The sequence below is a fragment of the Leptodactylus fuscus genome, chromosome 1, assembly GCF_031893055.1.
Source record: "Leptodactylus fuscus isolate aLepFus1 chromosome 1, aLepFus1.hap2, whole genome shotgun sequence".
Taxonomy (NCBI): Eukaryota; Metazoa; Chordata; class Amphibia; order Anura; family Leptodactylidae; genus Leptodactylus; species Leptodactylus fuscus.
This window is the reverse complement of record NC_134265.1, coordinates 33494990-33519876: the sequence shown is the minus strand read 5'-3', so window position 1 is coordinate 33519876 and position 24887 is coordinate 33494990. Positions and strand designations below refer to the sequence as shown.

At 42.5% G+C, this 24887-nt stretch overlaps 1 protein-coding gene across 1 annotated transcript in view; it reads right to left on the bottom strand.

Moving 5' to 3' along the window:
• Positions 1-11640, bottom strand: part of ITGA2 (integrin subunit alpha 2) — an 86685-nt gene extending 75045 nt beyond the window's left edge. The window contains exon 1 of the mRNA XM_075269561.1: positions 11551-11640. Coding sequence (XP_075125662.1) covers positions 11551-11593 — 43 coding nt within the window. The 5' untranslated portion in view covers positions 11594-11640. The remainder of the gene's footprint in view (positions 1-11550) is intronic.
• Between the last annotated feature and the right edge of the window lie 13247 nt (positions 11641-24887).

The following is a 24887-nucleotide window of genomic DNA, read 5'->3' as shown; positions in this document are numbered from 1 at the left end:
AAAATACACACACTCACTTACTAGCCTCTGGAATAACATATGTATATCTATATCTATCTATATATATATATATATATATATATATATATATATATACACATCTGTAGTAGTCAGACATTTGTCACTGTGCCGCTGCTGTTGTGCGCTGCGATGCATCTACTATCATTAGTGGGGCCCTCCACACAGTCGTATGGGCCACAAAGCCACAAATGAAGATTTTATCAACCTCTAATCTGAAACAGCCTGGCACATAAAGTTTCGTCTCCCTTCAATGTGGGATAAGATAGTAGTGAAAGTATTTCCAATAAAAATACATTCTGTTAGTGATTAAGAGAGTACAAAATCTCGTCTGCAACACTTTGTATGCGTTGTACTATACATGTGGATGAAGCTGGGGCCAGATTTTGGTACTACACACCTTGTATAGCACTGTCGCTTCGCCATTCATAGGGATTTGTGGCCTCTACTCAAATTACGTAAGTGCAAAGCCATCGATCATTTGGCGACTACTGGGTCAGCAACTGATAAGGTTGAAAAAAGTCAAAGTGAATGAACAAAAGAGATGTCTAAATCTCAACAATATCTGTCTGCAAATTTAAGAAGGACCTGTCACCAGGTCTATAAATTCCTATATCATCTGGTCGGCGCTGTCAACCTGAGCATTTTGGTGTTTTGGTTGTCCAAATCCGTCCAGCCATTCCAAAGCTATAAGCCCTTTAATTATTGATACAAATTAGAGACTACTAGCCATTTGGGCAATAACACTGTCTGTCATACAGTTACCACCCACTTGGCTAGTAGCCCCTAATTTATATGAAAACTATAAGTGCTTATATCTTTGGAATGGCTGAACGGATTTGGATAAACAAAACACCAAAATGCTCAGGGTGACGGTGCTGATCAGATAATGGATGTCATTGGGATTTTCAGTCCTGATGACTGTAATAAATATTCAGCAAACTCCTGGACTTTAGTTTTACTGAAGGTTTCTCCCACTGATCCTACTTTGATCTGTCCTAAGTGTACACTGAATTCCTGTATTCTCATACCCTACTGACCAAAGGACGTCTGAAGAAAAAAAAACACCTGACATACCTTGTCAGAAAAAGCTAGACTGAGTTGCAATACCAGATATTGCCTATTGGCATGAGTGGCGCAGTTTCTGGAAATAAACATATTTTTCTGGCATAGATGACTTTAATGGGGTTGTGCAGGACTTCAAAAACATGGCTGCTTTCTTCTTCTCTGGAAGTGACATCATCTCTATTGGTCACATGGGCATGCTTCAGCTCAGTCCCATTCATTTTAATGGATGTGGCATTGCCATAATGTGTTTACCTGAGCAGACATGTTTTCAAAGTCCTTTAAAGGTGTTGCATTTTTAGCATTCTTTGTTTTATACAATGTGGGTGGATGTAGAGCACTACAATAAGAATTTGGTCCTCCAGAAGATCCCATACTGCTAATGATAGGAAGGAATGATTATTCTCTGCTAACCGCGCTGATGGATCTCAGTCATTTCCTCTGCTTACGCTATAGCCTTGTGAGGATATGGAAACAGAAAAGGGGATTTCACAAGGAACAATGAAGGAAATCTGTCAACTTTAAAGGGAAAGCTTCACCGGAAAATGACCTATTTTTTTAAATCAAGTTTTATGTTCAACATATTTTTTAAGAACGGTTGGTGATTTTTTTCTTAAAAATTATGTTCAATATATAAATGTGATTCACACAATAGGTCATGAAGAGTACTATTATACTACTATAGAGCGGAGAAGATGTCGCCAACCAGTCTACAATTACAAACAATCATATAGAAAAGTATGTTATATACAGTATTGCTATTATCCTACTAATATTATAAATGTGAATGTTTGGATGTTTGTGTGTTTGGATGTTTGTTCCTCAATCACGCAAAAACGGCACATAGATAGTTTGTAACCTCGATTAACACACAGACTACTTTTTATCCCGGTAAATGACATGGCTTCACGACTGTTATGAATTTATGTTCACATACTATATTACACTGCTCCTGCAGCAGCTTATCTCAGGTTCTGATAACCAGGTCTGTTATCTCTCTATGTAAACAGTCAGCTAACCCTGAGTGCATTCTGTACATACATTTGTATATTATCTGATCTGCTCCAGGCAGTGTTGACACACTGGATGGGAAAACACCTTTAATCCAAATTGGAAGTTTGCTACTTTTAAAAGAAAAACAAATTTGTTGCAAAATTCTAAAACCACGAGAGCTATGAAGGAAGCCAGAAGTCACAGAGTTCTCCTCAAGCGGAGCTGAGGGGGATCATCGGAGCCAACAACCCGCTCATTATATGGTGTCCCAGTGAGCTGCTGAGATGCCGGAACAATCACAGGCACAGCGCAAGGAACGTATTTATCGGCAGGCCAGCTTGACAGCTGCTGAAACACCGGAGCCAACGGATTATCAAAGCCAACAATACGCTCATTATATGGCGTCCCAGTGAGCTGCTGAGATGCCGGAAAACAATCACAGGCACGGCATGAGGAACAAGTTCAGCAGCAGGACAGCTTAAGAGCTGCCGAAACGTCAGAGCAGGCAAACCATCGACTGCAGCAATTTGCTGAATATAAGCGGATCATCGATGCCAACAACACACAGACGAAGTTGTGGCCAAAATCTAGTATATTATATAATGATACTGGCAATGAAAGTCTCTGAGGGTGAGAAGGATCCTGGTCCAGGGGCACACAAAGGGCACTTCCCTTCAGATCAATATCACTGGAGTCACTGGAGTCGTCCCTCTGTCTCTTATTTCTCCAGGGACATAAGAACTCATTTGTGTCCTGTCTGGTTTCTCCTATTGTCTTGTGTCAGCTCAACTACACAGATATCTATGCAGATCAGAGGGCAGCGGTGCGTCCTCCAGTGGCTTACAGTATATGCCCAGCCTTGCTCCCTGTGGATACTTATTACGGTATGCACTGACCTCTGATAAAACCATGTCCCAATTATTAAAAGACGGTCCATCTCTTCACCTGACATGTCTGTTTTAGTAAGGAGTTATATTCCCCATGGTATAACAATTCTGGAGAATCTTTTCTTAGAAATCTATGTTGTACTGTCCCCCTGTTATTCTTCCTGGAAATGTATGAGTAAATTACCAATTGGGTATTACCAGTTGGGGGTGTGATCCTTGTTCTCACACTGTCCAATCAGTGCTATCAGTGCTTTGTAGGGACCCTCCCACTTGACAAGCAGATCATGGCTTTGTAAAACTCAGAACTTGAACAGTAGGTAAAGGGGTTGTCCAGGAATATTGGATCAGTGGGTGGGTGGGGGACAGATGGTCTCTGTACGGATCAGCAATTGTGGCCTCTAGTATTATTATTATTACTATTATTATGCATATATTGTTCTGCAAATTATTATGAGGCAGATATTATACCATATTTAATATATTATTATTATTATTATTATTATTATTATATTAAACTGTATATTATTAATATACATATATTGATTATTATTATAAATTTATTGTATATTACGTATAAATTATACTGTATATACTTGTATATACTAGCCTCTGCCCACGACTTCGTCTGTAGCTGTGGTTTTAGAATTTTGCAACAAATTATATTTTCTTTTTCCCGGCATGTTTAAAAGTAGCAAACTGCCAATTTGCATTAAAGGTGTTTTCCCATCCAGTGTGTCAGCACTGCCTGGAGCAGATCAGATAATATGCAGATGCATGTACACAATGGACTGAGGGTTAGCTGTGTGCTTACATAGAGAAATAACAGACTAGGCTTTATCAGAACCTGAGATAAGGCATGTTTAAAAATGGCAAACTGACAATTTGGCTTAAAGGTGTTTGCCCATGTCAGTGTGTCAGCACTCTGCCTGGAGCAGATCAGATAATATGCAAATGTGTATACACACTGAGAGTCAGCGTGTGTTTACACAGAGAGATAACAGCCCTGGCTGAGATAAGGTGCTGCTAAGAGCTGTTTAATATAGTATGTGAACATAAATTCATAACAGTAGTGAAGCCATGTCATTTACCGGGATAAAAAGTAGCCAATGTGTTAGTCGAGATTACAATTTATCTATGTGCCGAATTTCATTCAAATCCGTTCAGCCGTTTTTGCGTGATGGCGTAACAAACACAAGAACATACAAACTTTCAGATTTCTAATATTAGTAGGATACCATGTTTACCACTATTATGCATATATTTTACTGTTTGATATTCTTACTATTATACTGTACGTTATTATCATGCATATATTATACTGTATATTATCATCAATATAATGTTTATTATTATTCTATCTTTATGTAAGGTCACGTTCACACTACAGATAATATAGCATATGGTATTTTGTGGGATGTTGCAGTGCTATTCTAAATATTACCGTAACTAATAATGTCTGACACTTTCACAGGACACAATATCATGAATGGATTATTTTGTTACAACCCCAGTTTCTGCTATTTCTGATCCTGGTGCCTGACTAATGGCCTGTAGTGTATGCTGTAAATATTCGCCATGATCCGGTGACTCCTCACTAGACAACAGTGAATGGGTCCGGTTTGCATGCAGGGGTCATGTATCCCGGCAATTACATCCTAGTGATGGCGCTCAGACTGAATGGCTCCCTTTCTAAACAGACATTTAGGAGAAGAAAGGGAGGATTACTGGGCACAAAGTGGCATGGCAGGCGGCTCACTGCACCGAACCAAAAATATGACACAGCAACAAAGTAAAAGGGTTTGTCGAAATTTCCCCATATAACCTCGCACCCTGCAGCCATACATTCCTGTGTAATCATTTCCCTGGAGACCAGGACGTCAGGGAACAAGCACGGACATCTACTCCGCACTGCGACCAGCCAATGGGGAGCTGCTGTATACATAATGTGTTTATCCGCCTAGCCTTACAGGCACGTATCCACTGGGGATCGGCTTTGTAACTACATGTTCAGATATGTACCAGAACAACTCATCCTATAATATAGAAGTCTACAGGATACAAAAGTTACTTTACTATTTAAAGAAGTACTCCGCAAAGATTGTTTTTGACCTCCCACGTGCCTGTGTGCAGTGTAATGTTAGTGTATAACGTCCCGACAGATTTACTGTGAAGTTATGTGCTCCCCTCCGGAGTGCTGACTTCTTCTTTGTTCTGCTCAGGAGCGTAATTACTGGGGTAGCCGCGGACCCTGATGTGTGTTGTTTTTTTAAAATAGGCCGTTACCTGCTGACCACTGCTATCATTATACTCTAGGGTATTTTCAGACCATGGAGTATAATGATCATTGGGCCAGGGGAGGTGAGACAACATTAAAAAAACACCGTTATTCATCTCTCCTGGGCTCCGGCAGGCCTGTTTGATGATGTCACAGATGTCATGTGACCTATGCATCGCGACACTGGCCAGTGTTAGGCGACGTCTGGTTCAACATTAAAGATGGCCGAAATCAGCGGGGAGTGCGCTGGAGCCAGGTAGAGGTAAGTAACATTGTTTTTTATGTTTGTATCCTCCCCTGGGTCTTCGATCATTACACTCTGGGGTCTGAAAAGATTGTTCATAGCTGGTCCAAACTAGGGCATAATACTGTGTGCAGGGGCCACTATGAGGCATAATACTGTGTGCAGGGGCCACTATGGGGTATAATACTGTGTACAGGGGGCACTATGGGGCATAATACTGTGTGCAGGGGCCACTATGGGGGATAATACTGTGTACAGGGGGCACTATGGGGCATAATACTGTGTGCAGGGGCCACTATGGGGGATAATACTGTGTGCAGGGGCCACTATGGGGTATAATACTGTGTGCAGGGGCCACTATGGGGGATAATACTGTGTGCAGGGGCCAGTATGGGGCATAATACTGTGTGCAGGGGCCAGTATGGGGCATAATACTGTGTCCAGGGGTCACTATGGGACATAATACTGTGTGCAGGGGCCACTATGGGGCATAATACTGTGAGCAGGGGCCACTATGGGGCATAATACTGTGTGCAGGGGCCACTATGGGACATAATACTGTGTCCAGGGGCCACTATGGGACATAATACTGTGTGCAGGGGCCACTATGGGGCATAATACTGTGAGCAGGGGCCACTATGGGGCATAATACTGTGTGCAGGGGCCACTATGGGGCATAATACTGTGTGCAGGGGCCACTATGGGGGATAATACTGTGTGCAGGGGCCACTATGGGGTATAATACTGTGTACAGGGGTCACTATGGGGGATAATACTGTGTGCAGGGGCCACTATGGGGTATAATACTGTGTGCAGGGGACACTATGGGGGATAATACTGTGTGCAGGGGCTACTATGGGGGATAATACTGTGTGCAGGGGCCACTATGGGGGATAATACTGTGTGCAGGGACCACTATGGGGGATAATACTGTGTGCAGGGGCCACTATGGGGCATAATACTGTATGCAGGGGCCACTATGGGGGATAATACTGTGTGCAGGGGCCACTATGGAGCATAATACTGTATGCAGGGGCCACTATGGGGGATAATACTGTGCAGGGGCCACTATGGGACATAATACTGCGTGCAGGGGCCACTATGGGGGATAATACTGTGTGGAGGGTCCACTGAGGGACATAATACTGTGCCCAGGGGCCTCTATGTGGCAGTGCACCACTTTTTTAGACAATGGGCAGAGCAGGGTGGGAATCTGTCCCAGTTCACCAGGTGTACCATAGCTCAATTTCCCTTTCTTTTCCATATCACAACTACTTTTCGGTTTTATAGCAACGTGTGGATTCTTGTGTTGAATTAAAAAAGTTTCCTGAAATTATCCCATGAGTCACTGCTTATATTAAAGGTACCAGAAAACTTAGCGGCCATAAATGTATCCTGGGTGCAGAGATAACAGGTACACCCGGGGCCTAGGGCGTGAGGAAATTTAGGGGTGTAACTTCAGGATACCAGAACTCAAATGCAAATTTATATAACACAGGGGCTTCTGGGGTCCCCCAGACACCAGGGCCCAGATGGGGCTACAAACTTTGTACCCAATATACTGAGCTATACGTGAATTGTCCCCATTTTGCTTACAGTACTTTATGTGCATAACAACTTATCACCTATCATGGATACGTTTTTGATCCCTGGGGGGGGGTCAATGATCACAAATACAGTGGTCCTGTGTCCCTGTTCATATGGCGGACGGTCATGCACCTACACAGAGGCTCCTTGCAATCTCTGAGACTGATGAAGATACCATGGGACAAACCCTATCCAGGATCTCCATATTAGAGGTTGTGGCTGTGCGACTTATAGTATTAGTTACATTTGTAGTAGAGAGTATATTATTCTTTGGAACATATACCTCAGCTGCTGCAGAACCTCACTTTAAAAGGGGAAATTCCTTTGCATTTGTTGACTTATGACTTCATTGTCACATCGGAGGTCAAGACTATGATGTTCTGCAGCATCTGAGGTCAAGAGTATGATGTTCTGCAGCATCTACGGTATATATGATAATGTTTTGCAGCAGCTGGGGAGTGTATTAAGATGTTCTGCAGCAGCTGGGGCACTGCTGTATACTACAGCTTTTTCATAGTGAAGAAACTGTACATGTCAGTCAGTGGCTGTGTCAGTAACAGGCGGCTCCTTGTAGACGGAGAGATACTGTAAGGACTTACTGACTGGAGTAAGATCCCCCAGCATATACTACTGCATAACAATCCTTAGCACAGGGTCTGGGGCTGGGGGCTCAGCACCTTCTTTATATTCATCAGTGAGGGTCCCAAGAGTTGTCCCCCGCCCTCTATTTTATATAAGCTATGAGACTACAGTGTGTTTCCAGGGATGTGACCCCATAGTCTGAACCCTAAATGCGGGGGCTTCCTTCACCCCTCTGCAGCGGGGTCACAGCTGTGTTGATTTTAGCTGCTTTCTAATGGGAAACTGTGATCAAACGGGGACAATAAAACAACACTGTCAATGTGGCCGCCATGACAGCTACGACAGGGGAATTTTCATGTAACGTAATGGTCCCAGTTTTTGCTGAACTTTCACCAAATATTAATATTAGGAAGTGGTCTATGATCATCATAGCGGGGACAGAATCTAATAGCTATACAGAGATGAGCGGCGCAACCTAGACACTAATGGAATTGTCCACTTGGGAGAGTCATTTGTGATTGACAAGTCATGGCAAAAGTGGGAGGGGCTTTTAGGGGGCGTGGTCTTTATAAAAGGACACTGCAACAAATATATAGACCCCATACAATACATTATGTAGGAACAGTACAATACTGTTGCAGCTTGGTAGAAGAAAATAAACTGTTATGGGAACCAATGGAGCTTGTGGCTCAGTCAGTAGAAGAACAGCCTTGTATGTTCCACTTCTTGGGTTCAAATCTCAAAAGGAATTAAATTGATAGAAGATATCCTGGCATTAATATTCACTATACTGAAGTGATGTCACAGAGTGATGGATATTAATGAGCTGGGTAATAGAGGCTATTCATGGAGTGACCAGGTGAGGGCACCTGTGTGACCCTGGACTGTATATCATATGAGCGTGGTCTGATTTATAAACACTTGGTGTAAACTGTGGTGACCACAGATTAAAAAAAAAGGTGCTCTGCCACGCCCCGGGTGCACCAAACAACTAATTTGTATATGATATATACATTGGATACATTCTCTATGCCCCAACAGCATATAAGCGGTATAGATGAGATCATAGTGGCGGTACACTCACGTCTTCTACCCTGGATTGAAGCCATTGTATTTTTCTACGATCGGATCTGTGTAGTAGAGAGATGTGACCTTACCAAACTGGAAGCCGGGCCCATTTTTACAACTGAACAACCTCCGTGCAAATAGTTCTGCACAAGAACAAATATTTGCACACAAGATTCGACAGCATGTGCCAAAAAGCGAGTGACCGCCTGGATACATTCATGATCATTTCCCAATTACTAAATGAATTTCATTGTAAACTGACCACTGGGTGGCGCTGCCCCATTTGAATAATATTTGTTCTATTATTAGTTTGGAGGAGAAAGTGTAGACGTTACTTTAAGTGATCTTCAAAGATCTTCTTTGATGTGACTTATAGTTTAACTAAAAGGCGCCAGATGGGTTAAGAAAGAAGCCAAGGGCAGGCCCACTACCGGGGGTCTTCAAGATAATGGTCTGTAGAGACAAGGGGCTCTGGAAACTTCACATCAAAGACCCGTCTGACCCCCTATTAAACTGCAGGCAGACAGGACGCTGACCTCATTAGGATAGAACGCAGAGTCAGATAATATGGATGATGATGATGATGAAGATGCGACACAACATGAACATACCCATCAATGGCAACAACATGTAGCAGAGTCAAGTACATCAGTGAAGTAGCTGCAGTCCCTTTCAGTTAAAGAGGACCTGTCACCAAGTCTCAATAGCCTAATGACCTACATCATCTGATCAGTGCCGTCACCCCGAGCATGTTGGTGTTTTGTTTATGCAAATCCGTTCAGCTATTCCAAAGATATAAGTCATTTTAGTGATGATATAAATTACGGTCTACTAGATAAGTGGGTGGTAACACTGCATGACATACAGCACACAGACCCCGCCCACATAGTTACTACAATGTTACCGCCCACTTGACTAGTAGACACTAATCATCAACACTACAAGGGCTTATATCTTTGGAATGGCTGCACTGTTTTTGTTTGCACTATATCTGCCACAGGTTCCCTAGATGTAGCGGTGCTGAATTTGTCATTTAAAGGGGACCTGTCACCACCTCTGAAAAGCCCAATAAGCCCATCAACACTAAAAGGGCTTATATCTATGGAATGGCTGAACAGTGCTAATGATTAGGGTCTACTAGCCAAGTGGGCAGTAACACTCAGGGGCGGGGTCTCTGTGTGCTGTATGTCATGAAATGTTACCGCCCACTTGACTACTAGATCCTAATTTACATCAACACTAAGAGGGCTTATATCTATGGAATGGCTGAACAGTGTTGAGGATTAGAGTCTACTAGCCAAGTGGGCAGTAACACTCGGGGGGGGGGGGGTTTGGGGGTCTCTGTGTGCTGTATGTCACGTGATGTTACTGCCCACTTGACTACTAGATCCTAATTTACATCAACACTAAGAGGGCTTATATCTGTGGAATGGCTGAACAGTGTTGATGATTAGGGTCTACTAGCCATGTGGGCAGTAACACTCAGTGGCAGAGTCTTTGTGTGCTGAATGTCATGTAGTGTTACCGCCCACTTGACTACTAGATCCTAGTTTACATCAACACTAACAGGGCTTATATCTTTGGAATGGCTGAACAGATTTGGAAAAACGAAACACCAAAATGATCAGGTTGACAGTGCCGATCAGATGTGGCAAGTTATGGGGCTTTTCAAATGTAGTGACAGGTCCCCTTTAAATGACAATTTCAGCACTGCTGCATCTACAGTACACGTGACAGATACAGTGCAAACAAAAACACTGCAACCTCCTACTATGCAGTCACAAACTACTGGAAATATCCGCCGGCTATTCTTATGTGAGCTTCTTATTGGGGATATCACTCATGAGGAAGTCCACAGTCAAGTTATAGCATGTGCGGGATACAAGAAAAGACAGGAATTGCTCAGTTATTCCTGACATAGTGGTGCTGAGTCTGTCAGGTGTAGTAGAGGTGAGTGTGTCATTAGGAACAATTCATAGTAATATCTCCATAAAGTGACGTTTGACATAGGACTGCGTTGCGCTATTCTACAACTCACTGAATATGGGGTTTGGCTATAGGGGTGGTCTATAGGAGCCGTTTTACTGTACGGTATGTAGCAGTGCTGAGTTTGGTAATGTAGCAGACCTAGGTTTGTCATATATCACAATGTATTTTTGAGCTGTGTTCTTGCACAGGACTGCACGCCATGAAGTACGCTGGATAAGAGAAGACAACACGTTTGCCTCTGCTACATTTGTGTATGAAATGCCAATGTGATGTAAAACAATATGATCTAGCAGAGCTGAGTTTGTCATTCCAGGCTCTGTTCATTCTCCGATACGTGTTTTCCGTCGCACTTTCCAATATATTTAATGGCAAGAATAGATCAGTCTGCAGCATTGTTCTCACTGCCAAAACTAACAAAATTCCGAAGAGACCGGTTGACCCCATTAAAGTTAATGGGACCATCCAAAGGTCCATCACGCCAGTAAATGATACTAACACAGTTCACCTGCAGTCCTATGTAAGACCACCGCCACATGTGAAATAAATGGTGCCAAGTAACAAGTCCAATGGTCCGTCACATCACTTATGGCTCTGTAGTCACCAGTGTGAGCACAGCCTAATATCTCAATAAACTATAAGTAAGTTTGCCTGCAGTCCTATGTAAGACCACAAATACACACAAAATAAAGGTAACAAATAAGTAACAAGTGACAAATACAAGTTGGCTACAAGTGACAAACTCACACCTGCTGCATCTAGGACTGTACCAGACTTGTGCAAATCTTTGTACGGATAAGATAGGAAACAATTCACTTTATACAGTAAATATTATAAGACCTTACCTTGGATTAACAACAGCAAAGCAATGTAATTACTTGTGTCCATGTTCCAGCAGAGAAGCCGCAGGGCACAGACCTGTCCCAGACTCCGATGTGGTGGCAGCAGCAGCCAGGCAGAAAGTCAATAGCTCAGCCTGCCTAAGTAGCTGGAGATCTTATAGTCAAAGCAGCAATGAATGGCCGGGGTGGAGCTAGAGATTTCACAATGGATAGACCAAGTCAGCACAGCAGAGCTCTGCAGCGGCAGGCAGGTTGGCACAGGAGGCGGTGTGTGCCCACTCATTGCACAGACATGGCACCGCAGGTGCAGGGAAGGTGGTAATAGGGAATATTAGGTGTACTCCGCATAGTAGACACACACATTCTCTATACACACATGCACTATATACACTCATAATCATAGACTAAATATACATATACACACATTACATACACACGCTATATACACAAAAATACACATAGTACACACACTGAGTACAGGCACGCTACATACACAAATACACGCACTACATAGACAAATACACACACTACATACATACACCTAGTACACACACTAAGTACAGACACGTTACATATGCACTCACACATTAACACAGATACATACATACTCATATACTACACATACACACACATACTACATACATTAAATACACACACTGCATATACTTACACACAAAAATACATATACACTTCATATACATACACTACATACTCACACACATTACATATACTCACACAAACACACACTACATATATACACACACTACATACACACATATATATATTAAATACTAGCAGGAGGACCCAGCTTTGCACAGGAATATTTCATTTTTTATTTGTGTAGTGGCCCCATACGAATTGCCCAGTTTTGCACTGGTGTATTTTGTATGTCGTTTGTGTGTGTGTGTCCATAAGCATCATGCGATCTTGTGTATCTCAGTTTGGATATCAGTGAAAAACCTGAGATCAGTTGTTATGGATACCTGGAGTAAAGCTGTGTGAATGTCAGCTTGTGTAACAGTGTCATCTATAGTGCCCTGCTCCTTTAAAGCTGACATACAGTAGTGAAGAAAAATGGCTCGCTTGTTAAGGAAACCTGGAGTAACGTTCTGATGGGTGATGGTGCATGCTAAACTGTGTATGTAATCCTCTGATGTGTGATAGTGTGTGCTGAGCTGTGTATCTAATCTCCTGATGTGTGATGGTATGTGCTGAACTGTGTATCCAATCCTCTATGTGTGATAGTGTGTGCTGAGCTGTGTATCTAATCCTCTGATGTGTGATAGTGTGTGCTGAGCTGTGTATCTAATCTCCTGATGTGTGATGGTGTGTGCTGAGCTGTGGATCCAATCCTCTATGTGTGATAGTGTGTGCTGAGCTGTGTATCTAATCCTCTGATGTGTGATAGTGTGTGCTGAGCTGTGTATCTAATCTCCTGATGTGTGATGGTATGTGCTGAACTGTGTATCTAATCCTCTGATGTGTGATAGTGTGTGCTGAGCTGTGTATCTAATCTCCTGATGTGTGATGGTATGTGCTGAACTGTGTATCCAATCCTCTATGTGTGATACCGTGTGCTGAGCTGTGTATCTAATCCTCTGATGTGTGATAGTGTGTGCTGAGCTGTGTATCTAATCTCCTGATGTGTGATGGTGTGTGCTGAGCTGTGGATCCAATCCTCTATGTGTGATAGTGTGTGCTGAGCTGTTTATCTAATCCTCTGATGTGTGATAGTGTGTGCTGAGCTGTGTATCTAATCCTCTGATGTGTGATAGTGTGTGCTGAGCTGTGTATCTAATCCTTTTATGTGTGTTGACCTGTGTATCTAGTCCTCTGATGTGTGATACTGTGCTGACCTGCATATCTAATCCTTTGATGTGTGATAGTGTGTGCTGAGCTGTGTATATGATCCTCTATGTGTGCTGACCTATGTATCTAATCCTCTGATGTGTGTTACTGTGCTGACCTGTATATCTAATCCTCTGATATGTGATAGTGTGTGCTGAGCTGTGTATATGACCCTCTATGTGTACTGACCTGTGTATCTAATCCTCTGATGTGTGATACTGTGTGCTGAGCAGTGGCGTAACTACTGCCGTAGCATCAGAGGCAGCTGCCACAGGGCCCGAGATATTAGGGGCCCAGTGACAGCCGCTACCGCTGCTATCATTATACTCAGGGGTCTTTTCAGACCTCCGAGTATAATGATCGGCAGCCCGGGAGAGATAAGAAACATAAAAAACACAGTTACTTAACTCTCTATGATCCGGGCAGGCTTCGGCCTAGTCGTTTGGCGTCTCATGACCCCGGCCTGTGTCGCGGGTCATGTGACGTCTGACGTCATTAAAGATGGACTACTTCGGAGGCCGACATCGTAGGAGACGGGAGATAGGTGAGCAACAGAGTTTTTTTTTTTAAATGTTTTTCTCCCCCTGGGTCTCCAATTATTATACTCTGGGGTCTGAAAAGCGTTGGAGGGGTCGGTCGAGGTCTTTAGTGTAGATGTTGGTCCGGGGGGAAGGGGGGGCATGTCAAAAGTTCGCCATGGGGCCCCGCCATTCCTAGTTACGCCACTGGTGCTGAGCTGTGTATATAATTCTCTATGTGTGCTCACCTGTGTATCTAATCATCTGATGTGTGATACTGTGTGTTTAATCCTCTGATGTGTGATAGTGTGTGCTGAGCTGTGTATCTAATCCTCTGATGTGTGATACCGTGTGCTGAGCTGTGTATCTAATCCTCTGATGTGTGATACCATGTGCTGAGCTGTGTATCTAATACTCTGATGTGTGATACTGTGTGCTGAGCTGTGTATCTAATCCTCTGATGTGTGATAGCGGATGCCTAGCTGTGTATCTAATTCACTGATGCGTGATACTGTGATACTGAGCTGTGTATCTAATTCTCTGATGTGTGATAGTGTGTGCCGAGCTGTGTATCTAATCCTCTGATGTGTGATACTGTGTGCTGAGCTGTGTATCTAAGCCTCTGATGTGTGATAGTGTGTGCCGAGCTGTGTATCTAACCCTCTGGTGTGTGATACTGGGTGCCTAGCTGTGTATCTAATTCACTGATGTGTGTATCTCAGTGTTGGATATCAGTGTTGGATACAACTGGAGAATTGCTGTATGTATGTGAAGTGACCGTGTGTATAGCAGTTGGAATATGAGTGAAAGACTTGCAGGTTTGTATTGGCTAATGCAGGTCACTGTTTTGGGAATGCTGTATCTCAGGAATGGTTCCTCCGAGAGGGTTGAGGCCCAGTCTAAAACCTTCCCGAACACCTGATATATCTGTGGGCCGAATTTGGTGAAGATCGTTCCAGTCGTTTGGTTGGGCATAGAAGACAGACAGACAGAAACTCATATATATATATATATATATATATATATATATATATATATATATATATATATATATATATATAAATACAGTCCTATGAAAAAGTTTGGGCACCCCTATTAATCTTAATCATTTTTAGTTCTAAATATTTTGGTATTTACAACAGCCATTTCAGTTTGATATATCTAATAACTGATGGACACAGTAATATTTCAGGATTGAAATTAGATTTATTGTACTAACATAAAATGTGCAATATGCATTAAACCAAAATTTGACCAGTGCAAAAGTATGGGCACCTCAACAGAGAAGTGACATTAATATTTAGTAGCTCCTCCTTTTGCAAAGATAACAGCCTCTAGTCGCTTCCTGTAGCTTTTAATCAGTTCCTGGATCCTGGATGAAGGTATTTTGGACCATTCCTCTATACAAAACAATTCAGGTTCAGTTAAGTTTGATGGTCGCCGAGCATGGACAGCCCGCTCTCAAATGATCTGAAAACAAAGATTGTCCAACATAGTTGTTCAGGGGAAGGATACAAAAAGTTGTCTGAGAGATTTAACCTGTCAGTTTCCACTGAGGAACATAGTAAGGAAATGGAAGACCACAGGGACAGTTCTTGTTAAGCCCAGAAGTGGCAGGCCAAGAAAAATATTAGAAAGGCAGAGAAGAAGAATGGTGAGAACAGTCCAGGACAATCCTTAGACCACCTCCAAAGAGCTGCAGCATCATCTTGCTGCAGATGGTGTCACTGTGCATCGGTCAACAATACAGCACACTTTGCACAAGGAGAAGCTGTATGGGAGAGTGATGAGAAGGAAGCCGTTTCTGCAAGCACGCCACAAACAGAGTCATCTGAGGTATGCAAAAGGACATTTGAACAAGCCAGCTTCATTTTGGAAGAAGGTCCTGTGGACTGATGAAGCAAAGATTGAGTTGTTTGGTCATACAAAAAGGCGTTATGCATAGTGTCCAAAAAAAACAGCATTCCAAGAAAAACACTTGCTACCCACTGTAAAATTTGGTGGGGGTTCCATCATGCTTTGGGGCTGTGTGGCCAATGCCAACACCGGGAATCTTGTTAAAGTTGAAGGTCGCATGGATTCCACTCAGTATCAACAGATTCTTGAGAATAATGTTCAAGAATCAGTGACGAAGTTGAAGTTACGCCGGAGATGGATATTTCAGCAAGACAATGATCCAAAACACCGCTCCAAATCAACTCAGGCAATCATGCAGAGGAACAATTACAATGTTCTGGAATGGCCATCCCAGTCCCCAGACCTGAATATCATTGAACATCTGTGGGATGATTTGAAGCGGGCTGTCCATGCTCGGCGACCATCAAACTTAACTGAACTTGAATTGTTTTGTATAGAGGAATGGTCCAAAATCCCTTCATCCAGGATCCAGGAACTGATTAAATCTACAGGAAGCGACTAGAGGCAAAAGGAGGATCTACTAAATATTAATGTCACTTTTCTGTTGAGGTGCCCATACTTTTGCACCGGTCAAATTTTGGTTTAATGCATATTACACATTTTCTGTTAGTACAATAAACCTCATTTCAATCCTGAAATATTACTGTGTCCATCAGTTATTAGATATATCAAACTGAAATGGATGCTGCAAACACCAAAATATTTAGAACTAAAAATGATTAAGATTAATAGGGGTGCCCAAACTTTTTCATAGGACTGTATATGAGATACACACACTACATGTACACGTACTACATATCCCCACCACCACCACCACCACACACCACCACCACACACACACACACTACATATCAGGTTACACTTAGTTTATTCAGTCTTCAGCTTTGGCTTCCTGGTGGTTTTATAAAACAATGCTGAGTTCAGGTTCATATCTCCCTTTCTTCTAAATATCCTCTCGCTGTCTCCTTGATATCCTGGCATTTTTGTTTTCCTTCCTTACATTGACCTTATCACAAAGTATCTGAATAGTATAGAAATGCCAAATAACAGAACAGAGTAGCAGTGACCCACGCAGTGCATGTATATAGCGACATAGCCAGAGTCAGAGACCGCGATGATAGTCTGGGGTGAGGTATTTTATTACGAGAATAAAGATCCTTTAATCCAACATGCAAGAAATCTCGATAATCCTTCACTTGTATCCAGGAAGAAACAAGGAGATATTGTGGTATATAAAATGATGACCCAAAACTGAGGACAACAATGAGATTGAAAATAGTGACAAAGATGGCGGGATAGATAATATTAAAAAAAAATAAGGAGAAAAAAAAAACTAGTGTACAACTGAATAGCTGGACAGATAGATAGGTGATAGATAGATAGATAGATAGATAGATAGATAGATAGATAGATATGAGATAGATAGATAGGAGATAGATAGATAGATAGGAGATAGATAGATAGATAGATAGATAGATAGATAGATAGATAGATAGATAGATAGATAGATGTATAGATAGAAGATAGATATGATAGATAGATAGGTAGATAGATAGATAGATAGATAGATAGATGATAGATAGATAGATAGATAGATAGATAGATAGGAGATAGATGGATAGATAGATAGATAGATAGATAGATAGATAGATAGATAGATAGATAGGAGATAGATAGATAGATATGATAGATAGATAGATAGATAGATAGATAGATAGATAGATAGATAGATAGATAGATAGATAGATAGATAAGAGATAGGTAGGTAGATATATAGATACTAGAGATAGATAGATAGATAGATAGATAGATAGATAGATAGATAGATAGGAGATAGATAGATAGATAGATAGATAGATAGATAGATAGATAGATAGATAGGAGATAGATAGATAGATGTATAGATAGAAGATAGATATGATAGATAGATGATAGATAGATAGATAGATAGATAGATAGATATGATAGATAGATAGATAGATAGATAGATAGATAGATAGATAGATAGGAGATAGATAGATGTATAGATAGAAGATAGATATGATAGATAGATGATAGATAGATAGATAGATAGATAGATAGATAGATAGATAGATAGATACTGTAAATAGCAGATCTATACTATCAATGGCTGCAATAGATATACCACTTCCTACTTTGTGCTATGTTGTATCTGTCATATAGTAGTTGATACCCAGTGTTAGTGATCACATTAATGTTATACTGTAATTCTGCCCCCTGCTGATAACTTCTGGTGCAGCAGGAGGATTTTGATAGGCTTCTTGTACTATACATGAATACTAGTCAGTTACAACCATGAACATAATGAGGGAATTACACAAATTCCTTCACAATGATCAATGTGATATACTCAGTATGTGATATACTCGCTATGTGATATACTCGGTAGGATAAATGTAAACATTTGCGGTGCTAAATATTCCATGAAGTGGTGTAAGGAAGAGAAGTTTGTCTTGTCATTGTTAGTGCAAAGAAGAAAAATGTTTGTATTGTATTAGACAGTAGATACAAGAGATACAAACAGAGACATTGATACCTTTTAGTGGCTATCTAAAGAAAAAGAATGACAAGGAGTTTGTATGTTCTCCCCGTGTTTGGGTGGGCTTCCTCCTGGTGCTCCGGTTTCCTCCCACACTCTGAACACATACTGATAGGCAATGTAGATTGTGAGTCCTATATGGGACAGTGACAAAATCTCTGTAAAGCGCTGCAGAATATGATGGCGATATATAAGTAAGCAAAATAAAACACAATATACACTTTCACCATTATAATCACTTTGGTGCAATTCTACATCATTTGCACAGAATCGTGAATTTCTATATCTTACAATATTATTGATAAATTTTACTCCATGTTTTTTGAAGTTAGGCACAAAGGTTTCCTTGTTCCATAATGATGACATGATGACACCGTGAATGATTAACTTCCAAAGGACTGGAAGGGGGATGGAATGTGTGGCATGAGTAACGTGCCGCAGCAAATTTACATGTAGTAAGACCCATCTCCAACCCAGCCACTTCTACTTTCGTTACAACCATTTCCATCCATATCTTTGTGCCCCCCCCCAGCATACCACCCTTATAGTGGCCCTGACACGCTATTCTCCCACATTATAATGTCCCCTTGCACTTCCCCCACAGTATAACACCCTTATAGTAGCCCCGACACCTTATTCTCCCACATTATAATGTCCCCTTGCACTTCCCCCACAGTATAACACCCTTATAGTAGCCCCGACACCTTATTCTCCCACATTATAATGTCCCCTTGCACTTCCCCCACAGTATAACACCCTTATAGTGGCCCTGACACGCTATTCTCCCACATTATAATGTCCCCTTGCACTTCCCCCACAGTATAACACCCTTATAGTGGCCCTGACACCCTATTCTCCCAGATTATAATGTCCCCTTGCACTTCCCCCACAGTATAACACCCTTATAGTAGCCCCGACACCTTATTCTCCCATATTATAATGTCCCCGTCCAGTTCCCCCACAGTATAACACCCTTATAGTAGCCCCGACACGCTATTCTCCCACATTATAATGTCCCCTTGCACTTCCCCCACAGTATAACACCCTTATAGTAGCCCCGACACCCTATTCTCCCAGATTATAATGTCCCCGTCCAGTTCCCCCACAGTATAACACCCTTATAGTAGCCCCGACACCCTATTCTCCCACATTATAATGTCCCTGTCCAGTTCCCCCACAGTATAACACCCTTATAGTGGCCCTGACACGCTATTCTCCCACATTATAATGTCCCCGTCCAGTTCCCCCACAGTATAACACCCTTATAGTAGCCCCGACACCCTAGTCTCCCACATTATAATGTCCCCGTCCAGTTCCCCCACAGTATAACACCCTTATAGTGGCTCTGACACGCTATTCTCCACATTATAATGTCCCCTTGCACTTCCCCCACAGTATAACACCCTTATAGTGGCCCTGACACGCTATTCTCCCACATTATAATGTCCCCTTGCACTTCCCCCACAGTATAACACCCTTATAGTGGCCCTGACACGCTATTCTCCCACATTATAATGTCCCCTTGCACTTTCCCCACAGTATAACACCCTTATAGTGGCCCTGACACCTTATTCTCCCACATTATAATGTCCCCTTGCACTTCCCCCATAGTATAACATCCGTATAGTGGCCCTGACACGCTATTCTCCCACATTATAATGTCCCCTTGCACTTCCCCCACAGTATAACACCCTTATAGTGGCCCTGACACGCTATTCTCCCACATTATAATGTCCCCTTGCACTTCCCCCACAGTATAACACCCTTATAGTGGCCCTGACACCTTATTCTCCCACATTATAATGTCCCCTTGCACTTCCCCCACAGTATAACACCCTTATAGTACCCCCGACACCTTATTCTCCCATATTATAATGTCCCCGTCCAGTTCCCCCACAGTATAACACTCTTATAGTAGCCCCGACACCCTATTCTCCCACATTATAATGTCCCCATCCAGTTTCCCCAGTTTAATATCCCCTCCAGTTTCCCCAAAGCTTAATGTCCCCCTCCAGTTGCCCCCACAGTTTAACATCCCACTCCAGCTGCCCCACACTATAAAGTCCCCCTCCAGTTCCCCCAAAATTGAATGTCCCCTTCCAGCTGTCCCCTAAGTGTAGTATCCCCCTCCAGTTGCTCCCAAACTTTAATGTGTCCCTCAAGCTGCCCCAACAATTTATTGTCCTCCACCAGTTGCCCACACAGTGTAAAGTCCCGCTCCAGTTGCCCTCTTCTTGTGCCCACAATATAATGAATCAAACATAAAAAAAATCCAAAAACCAATACTCACCTCACCCCGTTCCCCTGCCATTCTCTTCTGACTCTGTTGCAGAGGCTTCAGCGAGCAGCAGGTGAGATATTCGTCATCAAATTGCACCTACTTGTCCCAAGACACCGAGAGCAAAGACAGGGGCCATATGGTGAAGCAGGGCGCGGATAGCCTAAAATAATGAACTTGGCAAAGGATTTCTTGTGGATTGTTAGAGAGTTGTGAGAGGGACTGAGATATTGGAAAACAAGGGGCCCATAACTGTTCCTGCACAGGGGCCCTCATCTACATTGGATCTGCACAACTCCCACCAGACTCTGTGTCACCGCTGACTTCTGAGCAACCACCAGTAGAGAAATAATCTGGGTCACTTTCCCTGACAACATCCACTCCATGGTTAATAGACCATCACAAGGAGGGGACGTCTGCCTCCAATGTCACAATCATCCCTTTCTCAAGGAAATTCCTGGCCCATGAGTCTTCCAGTAACACATATGGCAATTTACATATGTCGCTGCAGCCATTTCATCCTTAGAACTTCTGAATGGGGCCATTTTCTGGGCTCTTTAAATTGGATTTACAAGGATTTTACACAACATGAAAGAACTTGATGTATATGAAGTCTTACTACTGTGTTTTATGTCATTATGTCATTTAGACAGTCTTCACACGTCTTCATCATTTCAGCATACAATGTTGAGAAATGTTGTAAATGCAGCGTCCATTAAAGGGACCACTGCTATGGACGTTACTGATTTATTGATATATAATACGTTTGCACCGTTTTGTATTGTTTTATACTGTTTATTGCTTTTTCCATTTCTTGTTTTATGCTGGACATTGGGGAGTTAAACATTTCTTGGTTTCTGCACAAGATTTCTAGCAGAGATGAGTAAACCTCTCAGGATTCATTTAGTTTTAAGTTTGGATAGCTCAGATCCAAGATTCGTTTCAAGTCGAGCAAGTTTGGTACGATCCACACCTTAAACTGGCTTAAAACATGTAGAACATGCTTAAAGATCATCAGGATTTCACCTTCACCAGCTGAATATATATTCTTTTTTTTTTATCCTAGACAACCCGTTTAATAAGTCAGACACACTCCCCTGTGCTGTAATTAAATCTATGTGAGTCAGGAACTGGTATTGATTTAAGCTGTAACACTCTCTGCCATGAGTAAGGCCGCACCTGTCATGAGGCGACCTCAGGAGACAGCCTCAGGCGGCGCTTCCTGGCACAAACTGAGGGGTGACATTATTTTAACAGGTAGTGTCCTGTGTGGGGGACAGTAAAACAATGAAAGGCAGAATCCATCACCAAGTCAGCATCAAATTCCTACATGTGAACATCTCCTTAAAGGGGTTGTCCCATCACAAGGATCCTATCTATACTGCTTGTTAATGTGGATGTAAGACTTTTCCTAAATACATTGCTTCAGCAAAACTGCTTTGTTTGTCCACTATCTTACTTTATTCAATTCTTTGTGGCCACAGCCCTGACTTAGCTGCTTCTGAGTCAAATGATGTGTCTGCTGCTCTCAGGGGGGAGGGAGGAGGGGCTAAGTGCAGGGAGCGAGCCTGTGTATCTAGCTATTCCTGTGTCTGCACCATGTGACCTAGCTTCCTGTTAGCAGATAGGGGAGAGGAGCTGCTTTCATTTCTGAACGTCTTCTGTTCTCCCAGTTATCAAGCTAGCTAATTCAATTGTGTTCATTATGGCAGAGACAGGCAGTCTCTGTATGTAACACAGAATGGAGTTGCTGCTGCCTGTACTTCATAGTCCAATATGGGTGGGCGGAGCTACATGCTAGTTTGGGGGCGGAGCTAAACAACAGGTTGCATATGAAACCCCACCCACCAAATGATGCAAGAAACCAGGAAGAAAGAAGATTTTACAGCAGTGAAGAATGGTGAGTATGCGAAGTGGGGATAAACCTTTAAGGGGATAATATACTGTGGGGGATAGTAAAAGGGGCATTATACTGTCTGTGGGCCAAATAAGGGGATTTTTTGATCTGCAAATGAAGCAGCATTGTCTTTTATTTTAATTAGGCGTTCCCATCATGGAAACAAAGATTGCTGGGTTGGGTATTTTTTTTGTGGGGATGGAAGGACCTTTCCCTAGGTCGCCTCAGGCAGCAGAGAGGCTAGAGCATCCTGAGCGGAGCCAAGCACTGGTCACAGCGCTGCCACATGGGTGTATAAGAAGTTACATAATGGTCACTGTTTAGACACAAAGAGAGAAAAGCTTAGACCCTTTCTGCCCCTTAGTGACCCTCACACAATATAATGCCCCCTTCCCTACACAAAGTTTGATAATACCGCCTTAGTGCCCCTACACAGGGGATAATACTCACCTAACCTATATATTTAATGGGACTGAGCTGTAAACAGGCCACATGACTAATAGAAGTGACGCTCACAGAACACTATTGGATTATTCCAAGAGGTAGCCGTCACCAATGCCTGTTCCAGTGTTCTTCCACATCCATTCCCTGGAGGCAGAAGCAGAGACCAGACATGACAGGAGCTAGTATTGGTGAGTAAAACATTGGCCTCTACTTGTTGGAATAATCCGATAGGTAGTGGCTGAACTTGTGCAGCACCAGTTATACCCATCTCTCCTGGGCACTGGTGGTCCCCGGCATGCTTTTCTTATTTTGTGCTCCTTGTGAATGGAGCACCAGTGCGCATGCGAGACCGGTGGTCCATTCACTTCTATCAGGTTTCTGGGACTGTAATCTCTGGCAGCCCCGTAGAAGTGAATGGCTGTAGGAAGAGTATCTGTATGAAGTACAGTGACTGCACTGTGCCATTCTAGATCAACTGGCCCAGAGGTCCTCACAGACTGTTCACCTATGGGCCAGTCCAAGTCTGACCACAAAACACATTCTCATGTCAGACTCTGTGCACACCAACAATGACTTCTTAGTGATTCCTATTTCTAGTCAACTGCAAGGAAACCCTGTATTGTTGGAACTGGCAGTGTTGTAGGCTCCCTGGGGCACTGCTGCGGCTTACCAAGTACTGAAGTGAGGAGAGGCGGAAACTATGGTAGTGGGACTTTAAGGTAGTAGAGAGACCATGGACTGACCCTTTAAGCCTCCAGCGGTGTGTGCCTGTTGCTGTTCTGGTTCCATTTTATTTGTGCCTACTCTCCCCTACCATTGAGTGTGATGTGATCCCAGAGGTTACAGAAAGGACAAATTCTTAGGTACAGAAGGATCCAAAGCTGAGAGAACCCATTAGGTACTAAGGTTGGAGTAGCCCGGGACTATCCATTGCAGGAGGAACCTGAATAGTTTAGTGCAGACAGCTGAAAGATGTTATAGACAGGAGGAAGTCCCCAAATACAGTGCAAGGCCTACCCCCAACTTCAAAGAACAGAAAGAGGGAAGGAATGCGCACCATGGCAAATTTAATCCCACCCATTTCTACTTTGACTCGGCCCATTCCCATCCATTTCTATGCCCCTACATTATAATGTCACCCCCCTGGTGCCCCAATAGTTTATTGTACCCCTTCAGCCACTCCCACAGTTTAACTCTTTCCCGCCGATGGCATTTTTTGATTTTCGTTTTTGACTCCCCTCCTTCTAAACCCCATAACTTTTCTATTTCTCCGCTCCCAGAGCCATATGAGGTCTTAATTTTTGCGGGACAAATTTTTCTTCATGATGCCACCATTAATTATTCTATATAATGTACTGGAAAGCAGGGAAAAAATTCAGAATGGGGTGGATTTGAAGAAAAAAATGCATTTCTGCGACTTTCTTACAGGCTTTGGTTTTACGGCGTTCAATGTGCAACCAAAATGACATGTCCCCTATATTCTATGTTTCGGTACGGTTCCAGGATACCAAATTGATATGGTTTTATTTACATTTTGACCCCTTAAAAAAAATCTAAAACTGTGTTAAAAAATTTTTTTTTCTAAAAGTCGCCATATTCCGACAGCCGTAACTTTTTTATACTTAAGTGTACAAGGATGAATAGGGCGTCTTTTTTTGCGTGGTCGGGTGTACTTTGTAGTTCTACCATTTTGGGGAAATGTTATTGCTTTGATCACTTTTTATTCAAATTTTTATCAGAATCAAAACAGTGAAAAAACGGCGGTTTGGCACTTTTGACTATTTTTCCCGCTACGGCGTTTACCGAACAGGAAAAATATTTTTATAGATTTGTAGAGCGGGCGATTTTGGACACGGGGATACCTAACATGTATGTGTT